The following is an 18832-nucleotide window of genomic DNA, read 5'->3' on the forward strand; positions in this document are numbered from 1 at the left end:
ATCAAAGTTGTGGCTACATTTCATGCTACAATGTATTTGGATAGCTGAAAAATAATGCTACTATGTGTGAACTGTATCTATATTGCTGTTATAAAGTAAACAAAACAATACATAAGCATATTTTATTGCCAAAACAGGAGCCAAAACAGATGACAATATGTTATTGACTATAATAAATGATACATGCAATATTAAACAATTAACATGTATGAAGTGTATGGTAGAATACATTTTTTCAAAAAAATTGCAGCTTAATTTAGAATCTGACTATTCTAAATTAACAGTGGGTAGGTAAATTCTGCTTTATGGTAGGACAGAATTATATTTGACAATCATGCTTTTTTGTGCAGAAACACTATCCATGAATTCGTTTTTTTTTACATTTGTTAAACAGTTATACATGTAAAATATCTAATCAAATTTTTACATATTTTTTAAATTTTATATCAAAGTATTTTTTCATGTTTATTCTGTTCCAAAGTTGTTTTTTTTTGGTGCCTTCACTGTTCTTTAAGGGACTGGTCAATATTTATTGGGGGGTTGGGACCGGTGCAATTCATATTTCTCCCTTACAAAAAGCTATGTCCTACCCTCTGAATATACCAAAAAAGTTTCTGTCCTATATGAAATATCTACTAAATAAGTATATGTCCTATCTAATCTATAAATAAATCAAACAGACTATAGTTGTTAAATTCTGTGTCATTTGGTCTCTTGTGGAGAGTTGTCTCATTGGCAATCATACCACTTCTTCTTTTTTATATTTAACTTCATATTTATCAGATTAACATGGATCACATATAGTAGTCTTTGAATTTGTCTGGAATTTTAAATGATCTCCTCCTTATTAAATTCTTGTTTTAACAAAACAAAGGTGTCATTTTTAAAATTTTATAACTTTTTCAAATCAGCTTGGATTTTCATCAAACTTTTCAGCTATCTTTATTATATATTTATCTTACAAATTACCAGGTTGTTTTGTGTTTTAGTGTATTGTGTCAAATTAAAGGACTTAGTTAATAAGTAAAAAAAGGCTAAAATTTTCAGTTTTCACAAAATTCAGATAGAAACCTATAATTTAAATATTTAAATTTGACAGCAATAAACCAAATTACCAAATAACCTGTTTTTTTGTAAGATAAAAATATAATGAAGATAGCTGTAGATTTGGATGAAAATTCAAGTTGCTTTGAAATAGTTATAAAATAATTCAAAGTTAACTATCCAAATTTAGTCTGAACTGCAAATTCTAGCTTTTTTGAACTAGATTAATTTAATCCTTACATTTGACAGCAATACCCCAAACTACATAACGACCTGGGGTTCAGTAAGATCAGTATATAACTGAAAAAGCTGTATAGTTTGATGAAAATCCAAATTGATTTGAAAAAGTTATAAAACAAATTAAAGTGTACTATCTGAATTGAGTCCAAACTGCAAATTCTAGATTTTTTTTACCTAGATTAATTTAATCCTTAAATTTGACAGCAATACCCCAAACTACATAACGACCTGGGATTCAGTAAGATCAGTATATAACTGAGATAGCTGTATAGTTTGATGAGAATCTAAGTTGATTTGAAAAAGTCATAAAAAACATTAATGTGTACTATCTTAATTTAGTCCAAAATGCAAATTCTATCTATTTTTACCTAGATTAATTTAATCCTTAAATTTGACAGCAATACACCAAACTACATAACGACCTGGGATTCAGTAAGATCAATATATAACTAAGATAGCTGTATAGTTTGATGAAAATCCAAGTTGATTTGAAAAAGTTATAAAAATAATTAAAGATGACTATCTGAATTTCATCAAATTTTTTTTTACCTATTAATTTAATTCTTTAATTTCACAGCAATGAACCAAACTACCAAAAAAACTGAAATTTTGATAGATCTATATTTAATTTAGTTAGATGGGCTGATTTACACCATATGTTACTTGTTTGTTCCTCAATTAATGTTGTATATTTTGTTGTAATTAAATTTGTATAGACTATTTTCTACATTCATACATATGCCATAACAATATTGCTGTCCTATCAGTGCTGAAAACTACAAAAGTAGAAGTCCTATCAAAAATTAAGTTAAAAAAATGTGTGTCCTACTGTGTTTTGCACCGGTCCCAACCCCTCAATAAATATTGACCGGTCCCTAAATCTTGAAAATTAATTTGGTATGTTATAACTGTTAAATTCACATTGCTAGATGTTCATGATGTTATTTTTGTTTGTTATAGATTTATCAAATAATTTTTTTTTCATATACAGACATTGTTTCAAAAAGTTCATGTCCCATGCTTGCCAATAATGAAAAAACATTGAGTCCCATTCCTGTAAACACTGCAAAAAGTGCTTGTCCCATTACAGTTTGCACCGGTCCCATGCATCAAGAAATTTTGACCGGTCCCTAATAACAAAGTTTTTAACAGGACATCAGTCACTGTTAATGGTTAATTTAATAGGAATCACTTGATGTAGATAAATTTCATTTGTATATTTAGGCAAGAAAATCTGGATAGTTATATCGTCTTACTATCTGAAAGAATTGTTAAAAGAGCATCTATTAACAGTTGATGCTCAGTCTTTAGTTTTCCGTGTAGTGATGTGTATACAGCTGATGCTAAGTCTTTAGTTTACCGTGTAGTGATTTGTATACAGTTGATGCTCAGTCTTTAGTTTACTGTGTAGTGATTTGCATACAGTTGATGCTCAGTCTTTAGTTTCCCGTGTAGCGATTTGTATATAGTTGATGCTCAGTCTTTAGTTTATCGTGTAGTGATTTGTATACCGTTGATGTTCAGTCTTTAGTTTACCGTGTAGTGACTTGTATACCGTTGATGCTCAGTCTTTAGTTTACCGTGTAGTGATTTGTATACAGTTAATGCTCAGTCTTTTGTTTACCGTGTAGTGATTTGTATACAGTTAATGCTCAGTCTTTAGTTAACCGTGTAGTGATTTGTATACCGTTGATGCTCAGTCTTTAGTTTACCGTGTAGTGATTTGTATACAGTTGATGCTAAGTCTTTAGTTTACCGTGTAGTGATTTGTATACCGTTGTTTGTCTTGTCGTCTCTTTTCTTTTTTTGCCATGGCGTTGTTATTTTCCATTTATAAGTTTGAATAATCTTTGCTATCTTTTGCCTTTCTTTTAAGTAGAGTTTCGCGAGGTCTTCAAAAAGTTGTATAATCAAATGTGTTCCATAGTTGTTATGGAATAAATCTGAAAAAGAGGGTACAATTACTTCCATTAGAATACCTATCATTTGAAGGTAAACTTGTTGTATGATGAAAAAAGGTAGTCTTTGATCATTTCTTAACATGTCCATAGAGTGTATTTGTATGCCCCACCTAGGGGCATTATGTTTTTCGGTCTGTGCGTTCGTTCGTTCGTTCGTTCGTCCGTTCGTCCGTCCGTCCGTCCGTCTGTCCCGCTTCAGGTTAAAGTTTTTGGTCATTGTAGTTTTTGATGAAGTTGAAGTCCAATCAACTTGAAACTTAGTACACATGTTCCCTATGATATGATCTTTCTCATTTTAATGCCAAATTAGAGTTTTGACCCCCCAATTTCACGGTCCACTGAACATAGAAAATGATAGTGCGAGTGGGCAGGTTAAAGTTTTTGGTCAAGGTAGTTTTTGATGAAGTTGAAGTCTAATCAACTTGAAACTTAGTACACATGTTCCCTATGATATGATATTTCTAATTTTAATGCCAAATTAGAGTTTTGACCCCAATTTCCACTGAACATAGAAAATGATAGTGCGAGTGGGGAATTCGTGTACTATGGACACATTCTTGTTAAAGTATTGTTACTGGAATAAGGAATTGTAACGACTACAATTGATACAGTTACATATATAACCACTTTGATACGATGACCATATTGTAAAAAGAAAAGTCTTGTTGATCAGATTGTATGGAAGTGTAGTATACAGAGTAGAGATATCATAACTGTCAACAGAGACGAAATCAGCTTTCAAAGAACATAGCTTATCCTAGATTATTAAAGACTTTTAACTACTAGTATTCAGAAATATTTGATATCGTTCATTTACACTTAACTGCGGCCAAGCTTAGCGAAAGGCCGTGCGACATAATCAGTCAAACAAACTTTATTAGATCAACTCGTTAAGGAACGAGTGTTGTCATTGGTCAATTCAAACCTTCGACCTCAAATAAACTCAGTTAAGCCCCGCCCAAGCACACCTGCTAAAAAAACAAAACACGCGTACTATTTATAAACGATCGAAAGTTGAATGATCACGTACATGATTGTGTACTTGATTATCTCAAGGCGTTCTTAATTATATACATGTGCATGTGAAATTTATTTATATCATAATTGTGTGCAAAAGTTCTAATAAGGTCCTTTTGTTTTAAATTTCATTTTTTTAACAAAGACTCTTAACAGTTTTCACGGCGAAATATATTGAATCCAACTGTATCCTCTCAAGTAGTTCTGGACTAACCCCGTGCACCTTTTCTATCTGTTAAGTTACATCATCATGTGTTTGCAATGAGACCAAATTAGGAAATATGAATGAAATGACTCGAGACCGTAATTAACTACACACATAATTAACCAAATTACACATAATATACTTTACGGTAAATAGGTTTTGTGTTCAATATTCATATTCTATAGTAAGTATATCACAGCCTCCTCCTCGACCCTTAAACTAATCTCGCTTATACTAAACCTTTTTGTATTAATATGACTTTGAAACTACATAGAAATATGAAAATTAAATAACAAATGACAACTTAAATTTACATATCATTTCATGGCTTTTAAAAACAGGGAAGTTTTGGGATTTTATGGATTTGACTTTGGATAGTGTGTTTTTTTCTTCATATTCAGTTTACTCTGGGACATAATATATTTTGTAATATAAAGCCAACTTTGTCATAGTTTTGTAAAAGTTTGGAAAACAAAAAAGTAGAGATACAAAGAGTGGTAAATTAGATACTTATTTCAAACTTAAAACTTGTTTTTCGAAAGAAATGTATCTATCTTTAAACAATTTTCAATTGGGAAGTGCCATATGTAAAATCAGAATCAGTGCACATGATCTCAAAATAGAAAGAGACAGGTATAAAACTTTATATATAGAAAGAGACCAAAGGCTTTGTAAGAAATGTACTCTAAATCTGGTTGAAGATGAACAACATTTTATTACTAGTTGTCCAGCATACAGTAATGATAGGGAGATATTTTTCAAGGAGATAAACTGTATCTGTCCCAATTTTATATATCTTTCAAATGAGGCAAAATTTGTTTGGTTATTTACTAATAAAAATTTGTCTATACTTAAATATTTAGGGAGCTATATTATTACATGTCTAGATGTTAGACGAAATGTTAATTAATGTATGTAATATCAATGATAATTGTAATGATTTTATAGTTCTGATCCTGCCTGGAATTAAATGTATGTGATTTTATAGAATGAAGATAATAACATCTGTCTGAACTTTTTAATGTTTCATTTTAATATATAAAAATGTTTTTCTGTTACAAATCATGATGTATTGTTTTATGTGTACATGTTATGCTGCCCATCAAAGGCCCTTGATTGGAATAATAAATATTCTTATTCTTCTTATTCTATTCTATTTTAGTATAATATATTTTAGTATAATAGTCCCAGGTTAACTTGATTTTGAAAATAAATCCCGAATTCTAAGTAAATTCGGAGCAGGTAACCATGCTTTCTTTAGAGAAAAATGGAGATAGCAAAACACTGGCCACAATGAAAGGAAATGTACTTTACACATGTTTGTAACTCCGGCGATGTAGGTGATGAAAATATTTACATAGATTTACATAGAAAACCAAGTATTATGTCAAAGAACTCGCTGATTGATAATTAAAAACAATCAAATACTCTGCCGCTGGCTAGCCTACTTGTAGGTGAAACAGAAAGCCGAGCGCGTCAGTCTTTCTTGCCAGTACAAAGCCTCTACCAGTCTAAGACCTCTACAGTGCCTCCCAGCACACGGTAACTAGGATTTAGTATCCTAGGCTAAACTGCAGAGGATCTTGGAGTAGCGAGGACCCCAGAGATGCAGTGTGTAGGCCCACCGGTGTGTGGATATGCCCTAACATTCATCAACCTTGTCCCAGCTATGGGTAAATATGATTGTACAAGGAGAAAGCCCAACCCGGGAGGCCTTGGACATTAACTGGAATTCATGGATCCAAAAAAAAGACCATTAAGATTGGCGCGAGGAATGTGAGAACTATCTTCCAGGTCTCAAAAACTGCGCAAGTCATAAGAGAGATGGAAAGGTACAAACTAGGAATATTAGGTATCAGTAAATGCAGGTGGACAGAATCAGGAAAAATTATCACACAGGGTCATACCATCATATACTCCGGCAGAAATGACAACCAACATACAGAAGGAGTGGCAATCATTATGAATAAGGAATGTACAAAGAGCTTGATAGAATGGGAACCTATAAACGAGCGATTGATCAGAGCTCGCTTTAATTCCGGCTATGCCAAGACAACAAATATTCAGTGCTACTCGCCTACAAACGATGCGGAAGAAGAAATTAAAGATGCTTATTATGAAGCTCTTCAGGCTTAGATTAGCAAAACACCACAACATGATTTTCTTCTTATTATAGGAGACCAAAATGCTAAGGTTGGGAAAGTAAATACAGAACATGAAAGAGCTATGGGAAAAGAAGGTCATGGCGTAATGAATGAGAATGGAGAGAGACAGGCAAATATGTGTTCAACTAATGGATTAGTAATTGGAGGAACCCTATTTAAGCATAAAGATATACACAAAATTACCTGGAATTCTCCAAACAACAGGGACAAAAATAAGATTGACCACATTATCATAAATGGCAAATGGAGACGATCATTACTCGATACCCGAGCATTTAGAGGAGCAGATATGAAGAGCGACCATCATTTAGTTATAGTTAAACTCCAACTGAAGCTGAAAAAGGTACCAGACAATAACAAACCTGGGAGAAAGATCACCAATGTCAACCGTCTGAAAGAACCTGAAATCAAACAAAAGTTTGTCATTGAACTCAGGAACAGATTTAGGGTATTAGATGATCTTGATCAAACTGAAGACAGTTCCATTGAAAAGAAATGGGAAAACATCAAAGAGGTGTATCAAAAGACAAGTGAAAAGATCATTGGCTTCCGTAAGAGCAACAATAAACAATGGTTAACATCAGATACATGGAAAGCAATCAATGAAAGAGCAAAACTCAAAGAAAAGGTACTCAGCACTAGATCATCAAGGTTAAAAGAACAAACACAGAAAGAATATGCAGAGAAAGATGATGGGGTAAAGAAAAGAGCTAGAAAAGATAAAAGGAACCATCTGGAAGAACGGGATGAAGAAGCAGAGAAAGCTGCTGCAAGAGGTGATATAAGTACAGTCTATAAGATCACAAAAGAACTATGTGGACAATCCAAACAACCACCTCCAGTTAAAGACCAAAAAGGAAACATCATTACAGCTGAAAGGGAACAGGCTGCACCTTGGGTAGAACACTTCAAGGCTGTTTTGAATAGACCAGAGCCAATAAACGAATTTCAGGGAGCACCCCAACTTGAAGATCTAGATATAAGCACTGACTCACCATCTAAAGAAGAAATAACAAAGGCAATTAAGTTATAGAGAAAGTCCAAGTAACTGTCCATTCCTGGGAAATAATGGAGCGGAGGCCCGGAGGGCCGACGCCCATTATTTCCCAGGAATGGACAGTTATTTGGACTTTCGCTAACTTAAAATACACCTTAAATATTAAGAACGAATTTTAGATCATAAAATTTAAAGAATTTTATTTCATTTTGTAATGGTTTTCTTTTCATTTTCCCTATGGTGTACACAATAATCCACAGGCAAAATTTAAGATCAAGCTGACCATCAACTCACTTAACAAGTATTTATGAACAGTAGAATAATTACTATAAAAAGATCTTGAATAAAGTTCATCCAGATTTGTGTTTTAAGTCATTGGATACGCACGTCTTTCTTGCGGTGGGATTGAAAGGATATTTATTTGTGTCTTTAAGTGTTATTTCGGGAGAGAGAAAAAACTAATATTTATGCATATTATTATATGTTAATGGATTATGTGTTTTTCGTTTGATAAATCTTTGATGTAGAATCGTCTGAGAAAAATGACATGGTACAACTAGAATAAATTTCCAGGTATGTAACACTCTAGTATATGTTATTAAACTAATAAGGGTGTAGTCGATTTGAAGTCGTATCTGAAACAAAATATGATTCTATATTTCAAACCATTCTATTAGATCAAATTATAATCAGAAAGATTGCCTTTTGTATGTCTTTAAATTAAGTGGAAAACTACTTTTTGATTTCGTTTAAACATTTTAAGATTAACGCTGTCATTTGCACTACGAATATAACTGTTATATTTGCTACTGGTCATATAACAACAGTGAAGGAATTAGATTGTGTTACGCGTTTCTGTTGAAAATTGAATAAAAAATCCCGCCCAATAGTTAACACAAGCCTTATTCAAATGTTATCCATACCCTTCAAATTCTGTTCAATAGTACCATATTCAAATTATAACAACGAAAAATCAAATAATATACCGAATACGCCATTTTGAGCATTTTAGTTTCTTGAACTATTTATTTTATTTAACCACAATACTATTGTCGAAACTATCTGAGTAATATTTCTTTTTTAATGTACATATTAAAATGGAACAAAATCAAAATACAACACTTTAAATTTCAAGCAAATAATATCTTACACGGTAAAATTAAAAGCAAATCTGTAAGTGAAATATATTTTCTCTAATTTTCCTTATTGTATAATGTTACTGTGTTCAATATTACGAAAGAATTCAACTGAGTTAACACATTTGATATTTTGTAGATGCACAGAAGAGGACCGGCACTCAATGGAAAATATTCGTTTTTACCCGCTTGGATACTATCCGTGACAGAAATTTAGCCAAGATGTGCATCGGAAAACAAATTGTGGATAATGTTGTGGAATATTAGTGAAAACGATATCATATATTATACGATGGAATTACGACTCGCAAATAAAAGCTGTTTATCAATAATGAGATATTTGGTGTTCATTGTATTACTACGAGGTCATCCCAATTAAAAAAAAAATCTCCATTTAATATCAGCCGTTTAGTAAGTTTTCATCTTCATTCAATATCACGCTACGTCCTTTCGAACTATTTACATGGGTGAACACTTTTTAAGAAAGTGCCAATGGAAATAGCCAAAGGGCAAAACGTCCGGATGAATGAAGATGGACAATAGAAAATAACTCTCCATTCCTGAAAAATAATGGAGAGTTTGAACAAAAGATTTACGTCACAGGTGTATTTTAAATCCATGAAATCAGGAAAGGCAGCAGGCATAGATGGACTTCAAGCTGAACTACTGAAAGCATATATCAACACAGCAACAGTCATACTACATGGTCTCTTCAAAGACATATGGGAAGAAAATAAAACCCCTTAACGAAGAAAGGTGATCTTGGGAATTGTGACTGGAGAGGGATAACATTACTCTCAATCCCAAGTAAAGTGTTTTGCAGAATACTGTTAAACAGGATAGACTGGATGACAGGTTGAGACAGGAACAAGCTGGGTTTAGAAAAGGGAAAGGATGCACTGATCAGATCTTTGCTCTTAAGAACATCATTGAGCAGTGTATAAATTGGAATTAAGACACCTCTATATATCAACTTTATCGATTTCAAGAAAGCATTCGACAGTTTACACAGAGAGACTCTTTGGACAATCCTCATATCATATGGAGTACCACACAAGATTGTAACACTGATATGATCTAAATGTTATAAAATTTAACAAAATATATCAATAATCTGCACATCATGAGCACTTACAGTCAATTCCATTCCATAATAGAAAAACAAAGGATATGGGGTAAGAATATTTCTTAACTGAATGAAATTAACATTTTTTTTTTAATCATCAGGTAGACCATTCAGAAGCTGTATATTTAAAAGAGTTCTTACCATAGGTTGGTGTTCGAACCCTAGGTATATCTACAATATTAGAATATCTAAAATTATATTTACAATCTTGCAATACAATTAAGTCATGTAAACATGGTGGTGACAATTCATATAAGATTTATAAACATCCAATAGCTATGTTACGCAAACGTCTAATTTTCAGTGATGGAACCTTTGCTCGTACAAGTAATTCATTATACGTACTAACATAGTCTTCATATATAAATCGTACAGCACTTTCCTGATATTTTTCTAATTTAGCGGTATTATTTTTGTTACGAAATTGCCATGCCAAAGGACAAAAAAAAAGAAATTAGATAAAACAAATATCTGACAAATGGTCAATTTATTTTATTTTGTAAGATAGCTACCAATGCACTTTAAAACATGAAGATCCGAGGATTGAACCTTTGGGAACACCGGTCTGGATGTCACCCCAAATGCCGAGTACTCCGTACGATCTGTAAGATAATTTTGCAGTGATTTCACTGACTTTGAAGAAAGACCATAGGCGGATAATTTACTTAAAAGAATGTCGTGTGGAAGACAGTCAAAAGCTTTCGAAAGATCCATAAGTGTTGCTGCCACATACATATTTTATCCAAAGCTGTTTTCCAATCTTCAAGGAGTACCAGCAGACTTGTCTTACTTCATGACCTTTTATAAATGCACATAAAAAAGCACGAATTACATTTTCCAAAAAAATCAATTTACTGGTCAGACATAATCATTTCATATACTTTTGAACTTGTTGGTAAAATGCTCACAGGTCGGTTGTCCTTTTTATCAAATGGATCGTTCTTTTTGTGTAGTGGTACGACCTGAGCTTCTTTAAGTCTGTTTTGAAATTCACTTGATTCTTTATCAAGTGGATCGTTCTTTTTGTGTAGTGGTACGACCTGAGCTTCTTTAAGTCTGTTTGGAAATTCACTTGATTCTTTATTAAGTGGATCGTTCTTTTTGTGTAGTGGTACGACCTGAGCTTTTTTTAAGTCTGTTTGGAAATTCACTTGATTCTATTGTATTATTTATAAGTGATGTTATATGTTACATTGTGTTATTGTTACGTTAATGCACTCCAATGTATGCTGGGACTAGTAATATCTGGGTACATATATATGTTCCTGGTAATAATGTATTAAAAAAAAAACTTGGAAACTTTTAATTGAATTTTACAATATATGCATACAGTTCTTAATTTTTATTTACAATGGCAGTTTCTGCACATCCAGTATGTTGTTTTAGGGGAATGTTTCAATCCGACGCATTTTTGTGAAACCACTCTAGGCAGCCATCACAAAGTTGAAACGAGAGATGCAGTCATGTGCACGTCGGTTTTGCAGAGTTTACAACTCCACTCTGCAACATCCATTTTTGAAGTTATAGAAACTTTCAATGTCTGCCATTCTTCAGGTGAAAAATGTTTCTTAACATCGAACCATTAAACTATATTTTTTAATAAGAATGATAATAATTAATAATATTATTATTACTATTATTATCAAGTACATATCGAAAAATTAAGCAACAAAACTATAGAAGGTTAAAGAAGGTTAATAAATCTAACGTAACAATAACACAATGTAAACGTAGACACGAATATTATTGTTACATTCGTAATTAATCAGTTCCTTACCCAACCCTGCATTCCGGCAATTAGTCTCCAATGTAACAATAACTTTTTTTTTATTATTGTTACATTTCAATGTAACCGTAGCCAGTGCCTATACAGTTTTGCCCGCTAACCCCTACTTTTCTTTTCATATTTTATTAGATCTTATTACATATAGTTTAATAAGCCATATTTGAAAATCTTATAAAATCCTTCTTATTTTTTCATAGTTTTTAAAAGAAAAAAGCGGCCAATATTAAGTATGAAAATTCTAGATCGAGAGACTCATTTCGCGTCAAATTTTCAATAGCTTATATATCTCGAAAACAAGCACACGGACCCATAATTTTTTCTGCACTTTTAGTTCCTTTATTAATATTCTTTTAATTTATAACAGTATTTTAAAAAGCTTGTTATTTTGAAACAGAGTATCAAACATCCTTAACAAAACTTTAATGTCACTGCAAACTCGAAACAACTATTAGAAAAAGAGCAATATGGTAGAAAAACATTCATTTGACTTTCAATGATTTAGCCTTCGCTTGCAAGGGGCGGACCCAGGATTTTTATAATTCCATATAACTGAAGAAAATCGTCGAGCGTAGCGAGTCGAGGATTTTTTTGAACGATTTTATGCTAAAAAATAATAATAATTTCAAATCATGGCAAAAGAGGGGGATCGTAGCCTGAATCCGCCACTGTTTGCAGCAGCAAATAGGTTGAATGTATACTTCGAACATCAGTATAAGTTATTGATATTTTACAATGTTATCCCGGCAATATATATACATATACAAACAAATGGAAATATGATAAATAAAAGCTACTCGCACGAAAATGATTTCATGAATTTAGCAACACCTGTATCATCTACACGCATTGTTTTCCGCTCTCCGCGGGAAACAAATCCACAATTTGACTATTTAACTATTGAAGTACTTGATTTATTGTTTAAATTGAAAGATTTAGTCATAAACTAGATACAAAAATATGAAAACTTCACTCAAACTAATGCATAAGTGTAAAGCAATTTATGATTGCAACTGCAGTTCTAAAAATAGAAAAAGGAAGTAAGTATTTAAAAGCGAAACCGAAAACTGGATTTCCCCTAGAAAATTTCCAGACAACGCAAGAACTTTTTTAGTTTTGGTTTGATCTTTTGGCACTTTACCTCGATGCATTGTAAGATTTCAGTATGTAAATGAAATTTGTATGTCCATTATTATAAACACATTTATGATCGTATAATTATTTACGTTGGACGTCCATGACGTCTGTAAAGTGTGATATAATTAAACTTATTAAATATTGATAATCTAAATACAATCTCCTCATCTGATAATGAGTAGCAGTTCCTTTATAATATTTATGGATGACAACTTGATATTCTGGCCTAATATAAAATTATATTAATTATAGAAAATAAATAACTGCCCATGATATTGATAGGATGAAAATGAATATTCTGCTCAACAAAATGCAGGACAATGCAGAAATTAGTGGTGTACAAGAGTAAAAATGTTTCCTCCATACCATTACCCTGACATTTCCAAGTTATCTCAGCTGGATTACACAGTAAAACACAATCTGATCAAAATACAGGTTCTGTGTTGACATTTTGATTGCAAACATTGTAAGAAAAGTGTGGATACAGGGTCTGTATTTTAATTAGATTGAGTAGTATTGAAAATTTTACAAAGTGGAATGACCATTATTATTCAAATGTTACTTTTTTTCAAATCAAAAGATGAATGATCAGTGCTTGCTAAAATGATGTCTAATGTTTACATCATTTTACATGCCAGATTTTTTTAATGAAGGATCATCAATATTTGTACTATTCATTAACGCATTTATGAATTAACTTCAATCAGAGAGGGATAGTTATAAAAATTCTAATCAGGATTTACTGCTAAACTAAACAGCTATGCTGGCCAAAGCAGATTGTATAAAATATTTTTAAAGTTTTTTTTTATTAATATAGATTACCAATTGTACTGCATGTACTGTGTAAATTCATCATGTTCATTGGTCATATGTAATTTTTAAATTATTTTTTATTCTTAGAACTTTTTTTTAAAGTATATTAATTATCATGATAAAATGACTAGCAAATTTTAAGTTTTGTGTGTTGACCCAATTCACAAATTTTGCATGTATAAATGCTGAAAACCTTTTTTTCAGGGATGGGGGGCTTCATCTTCAGGAACCCCCTTCCTAGGGACCTTAAGGGGCCCCCTGCTGCAATTTGCGCTGAAAGTTCCTTTAATACTTAGCCATGTTAGCTATGCCCCTGATTGCATTGTGAGAAATGTCTTGGATAAGTGCAAAAATACAGTACACACTTGGACATAGTCAAATAAATCATCAGCATCCTCTATGTCTGACATTGGATGTCAGGCTTTTAATGAGGGTTATAAACCATGGACTGCTAGGGAAGTTAAATATTCGTACCTGTTTATCATTATGTAAGCAATGATCAACTATATTTAAAGAAGTTATGACACTTTTAAATATTGATTATATGGAATATTGCATTTTAAGCACTCTCACACCAACATTTTACATCAAAGATTTATATCAGCATTGTCTAAAAAGAGTTTAAAAAATAGGGCGCTGATCAATAATTTTTACAGAAGTTATGTCCCTTTGAAATATATGGAACATTGCATTGTAAGCAGTCTCACATCTTCATTTCTTGTCTGATGTAAGATGTATTTAAAGGTTCATAATAGGAAGGTCTTGGAACATTGCCAACAATAACTTTTACAGGACTTATTTCCCTTGGAGATAAAAATTATATTGGAAAATAACATTATTAGCAATCTCATGTTTACTTTTCTACAAATGTAGTAGGATATTTATGGAAAAGTTTTTAAAAGAATGAGTTATTGCCCGTGGACGGATTGAAATATATGAAACTGTGGGAAAAATTTCTTTTGTTAGGTATAGATCAATCAAGTAGAAGTTCTAAAGCATAGTTAAACCAGGAAAAACACATATGGGACAACCTTTGGTGTTCAATAATTGTAAACAATCACATGATGTTGAATGTATTTGGTTATACATGTGTACCTCCTTATATTATTTCTGTGATGTGTAGTCTGTAACTAGTTGAGTATGTGGCTACGTTAACTGATTCATTTACAACCATTATGACCATAGTTTGTGTGGAATGGAAACTATTTTATATAAAACAGTACCTGTAGGTTTTTTAAAACAACTGTTTTCATAATCTGTATATATGTATAATTAATTAACTGCTAGAAATGAATATATGGCCTCCATTTTTGTAGAAAAAGAGTTTAAGATAAATGACGTTTGATTATGGGAGATCAGCCATCAAAAGAGGGACATCAAGGTAAAGTACAGGCTTCTATTAGTACATGTACATACAGTACTGTAAGATTTAGAATATGAAACATTATAAAAGAAATAAATTAGTAGTAGTAGTTTGTATTTTCAGCTTTTTTTACATGTTAAATCAAATTATTGCGACTGCAAAAATTTTATGAAGGAAAATGACAACAATTATTGCAAAGTTGATAATGTCCCATTTTTGCTTTAATAGAAACATCACAATAATTATCCTATAATTTGATTATGATACTAGTAATAGAATTATTGACACGATGGGTTTTAAGATAAATTTATTATTTATGATATTGGTAGGTTTAGTTAAATCAGAAGAGCATCCTGAAGAGAATGTACCTCATCCACACAAACATAATTATCACAGAGGAAATGTGTATGGAAATTCTATACCTAATGGCAATGTGTTTGACTCTGGTGGTGAATCAGATGCACAAAGTAGTTCATCTAGTTCTGGAGCAAGACCTAAGTATACTGGCTTTATGTCACCAAGGGATTCAATTACTGATAACCATATAGGTTCACAGTCAAAAAACATGTCACGGTTTTCTGAATCAGTACCAGACCTGGCTGGAATAAGTGCTAAAAATGACTTGAGTAGGATAAGGGATGTCAGAGAAGGGTATACGAGTAGAGATGACAATTTTACAGCCAAGAGAAATAGTTTTAGGTCAAACGAGGACTTCATTGGACATAGAAGTGATATTAACCAAAACAGACACATGGGTGTTATGGAATCAAATGTTCCTTTAAGAAAACCACAACATTCACAATCTCTTAGGAAACAAAACATTACCACACCAAAATCATCACAAAGGGGACATACACCAGTGTTTCCTCATACAAATGTTGATGCCAGTAAGGCAGGATTATTTGGATCACAGCAAGTTTTTTCAAACTCTGCCTCTGTTAGAAACCATAAAAGACAGTATATGGTAGAACAGAAACCTGATGGGGAACAGTATAGAGACCGTCAGAAACCAAAAGTGAATTCTTCAAGTGTTAGCGTGAATAATATAAGTGTTCAAGATGCTTGGAGTCAGGTAATGTAATTAATATTAATATACATATATACATAGCAAACAGGGAAACAGCGATATATGTGGTTATAATATGCCAAAAAGTTGACAGGAGATTTCCTAGTGATTTAGATAAATAATGCTTCAATTTCAATTTAGCATTGCATTTAATGATTTTGTTTCTAAAATGGCATTTTAGAAATTTTCCAAGTTCAAAGGGGCAAGCTGAAGTTGATAAAAAATGTTGAAACCAGATAAAGTGCTGATTGTAACATGTATAAACAACATTGTTCCATTTGAATTGACTTAACAAAGGAGTACATGTTTATAATACTTCGATGTCACTTACTTCAGTTGTTTTTGCTTGCTGCTATTAATAATGTTCAACAAGATCTGCAGCTTATGTTTTCAAACCATTAGATAAAAGTTGGTCCTATCAAATTTTTGTAATGTTTTAGTCAGCAAACTGCAATTGCAACCCTCCCCTCCTTTGCTTTATATCCAAATACATGGATATACATTGTAGTATGTCAGGACTTCTGGTGTGTCAGAGTTATTGCTAGGTAAACTGTACCCAGAAGTTTAATTGTATGTGTTGTTGTGTGATGAACAGGATTTTACATATCATTCAATATTAATATGATAAAGAAGATGTAGAATAATACATAAACAGGGTTAACAGACATTGCACCAGCACAACACTCGCTCATATCAACCACTAACATAAATACCAGCACAACACTCGCTCACATCAACCACTAACATAAATACCAGCACAACACTCGCTCACATCAACCACTAACATAAATACCAGCACAACACTCGCTCACATCAACCACTAACATAAATACCAGCACAACACTCGCTCACATCAACCACTAACATAAATACCAGCACAACACTCTCTCACATCAACCACTAACATAAATACCAGCACAACACTTGCTCACATCAACCACTCACATAAATACCAGCACAACACTCGCTCACATCAACCACTAACGTAAATACCAGCACAACACTTGCTCACATCAACCACTAACATAAATACCAGCACAACACTTGCTCACATCAACCACTAACGTAAATACCAGCACAACACTTGCTCACATCAACCACTAACATAAATACCAACACAACACTTGCTCACATCAACCACTAACATAAATACCAGCACAACACTTGCTCACATCAACCACTAACGTAAATACCAGCACAACACTCGCTCACATCAACCACTAACATAAATACCAGCACAACACTTGCTCACATCAACCACTAACGTAAATACCAGCACAACACTTGCTTACATCAACCACTAACGTAAATACCAGCACAACACTCGCTCACATCAACCACTAACATAAATACCAGCACAACACTCGCTCACATCAACCACTAACATAAATACCAGCACAACACTCGCTCACATCAACCACTAACATAAATACCAGCACAACACTCGCTCACATCAATACCTGACTCCTCCAAGAAAACAAACAGTATATATATCAGTGTGACAGCAACCCAGCGATACCATACAATAAGTCATCTTTAAGGAGGTAAATGTGTATTCTCCAATAAAAGTATGCACATTGTTTATTTTCAGTTTGATTAATATTTAGGAATGTAATGTTATGTTTTTTTTATTATATCCAGCAATTCTTTATTTTTCATCACCAAAATAATCTATAATGTCATGAATGTATAACCTTTTTATAGTTTCAGCAGATGCAACAATCACTAGAACAGTTACAACATAGTAGTAATGAAATTCTACAGGATCTGGACAATGAAGAAAGGTATCAATAATAGATTTATGATAACTAAAAGGAAACATAGGTATATGTCAATAAGACAGCAACCTCACAACATAAAAAACGAAAAGACATCTAAAGGACAATAATCAGTCTTCAAAAATAGACAGAACTGTGTCTATACTACTGTAATTTAAAAAAAAAAATTAAACAATGGACAAAAATGAGAGAGTGATTAATATTCATGTACGAAATGCTTCATACAAATTATGCTCTCAAAATTAAATTTTTTTTATTACTTTACTTGATTTATTTATTAATTTTCTTAACCATTTTATTATGTTCCAGCCGCTTGGTGACAGGGGCATTAAGGGTTACCCTTGTCTGTCTGTCAGTCTGACAGATCATGTTCAAATTTGGGTGGCGTCACTTTTACAGTTCTCCCTTTATAAAAAAGAAAAATTGCTCAATTGACGTATTTTTACAAGCTGGGCTATGGACACATTCTTTTTATATTTTCAATTATTTATTTCTATCTTCTTTTTCTTTTTATAACAAAACTTTTTATAAAAACCTAAAAAAGTGTCAAAATATTAGTCACAGTTTTCACAATAATCATGATAATTAAAACATTCTAATGATTTCAGTATTTACAGTATATGTCAAACTCTAAAATTGTCCCGAGTCTACTAAAGTTGAGAAATTTTTTTGCGGTATTATCAAAAGACAACCACTGACAAAATTGTGGAATTTAGACAGACATATGAACAGGGTTAAGGGCATACCAAACAGTTTTGATCCCACTGTGAATTTTTGACAAAATCTTGCATACAAGCTATTTTTCACCTAATTAATTGAAATATGTAATAAAAAAATATGCCTTCATGTGCTACCTTAAGAGATAAATGGGTTTCGAAATTTTAGATGTCTACTCAAATTTCAATTTCTTGGAAATTTCTATCCTTTGGAGAGACATACCTAACTTTTTTGTTTCAAAAGTAAAACAAGCAGATTTTTGTAAAAGCATTTGGAATATATTC

The 18832-nt window shown here is 32.3% G+C and overlaps 2 protein-coding genes across 7 annotated transcripts in view; both read left to right on the forward strand.

Moving 5' to 3' along the window:
* Positions 1-6717: 6717 nt before the first annotated feature.
* LOC127733387 (uncharacterized) lies at positions 6718-7665 on the forward strand. The gene has a single exon (XM_052242758.1). The coding sequence runs from the start codon at positions 6718-6720 to the stop codon at positions 7663-7665; it is 948 nt and encodes a 315-aa protein (XP_052098718.1).
* Positions 7666-12510: 4845 nt separating this feature from the next.
* Positions 12511-18832, forward strand: part of LOC127733989 (uncharacterized) — a 67775-nt gene continuing 61453 nt past the window's right edge. For 4 of the 6 annotated variants that reach the window (XR_007997335.1, XM_052243480.1, XM_052243484.1 and 1 more), the window contains exons 1-4: positions 12740-12826; positions 14941-15005; positions 15317-16059; positions 17758-17837. Coding sequence is in view for 5 of the 6 variants with exons in the window: in XM_052243480.1 (XP_052099440.1) it covers positions 14972-15005; positions 15317-16059; positions 17758-17837 (857 nt within the window). In the remaining variant the exon portion in view is untranslated. The other 2 variants (XM_052243482.1, XM_052243481.1) reach the window with 2 other exon arrangements.

This window comes from Mytilus californianus, unplaced genomic scaffold (genome assembly GCF_021869535.1).
Source record: "Mytilus californianus isolate M0D057914Y unplaced genomic scaffold, xbMytCali1.0.p SCAF_3, whole genome shotgun sequence".
Taxonomy (NCBI): domain Eukaryota; kingdom Metazoa; phylum Mollusca; class Bivalvia; order Mytilida; family Mytilidae; genus Mytilus; species Mytilus californianus.

Bases quoted from the DNA above. Each gene is read 5' to 3' on its own strand.
- LOC127733387 (XM_052242758.1), top strand. From the start codon at position 6,718: ATGAATGAGAATGGAGAGAGACAGGCAAATATGTGTTCAACTAATGGA.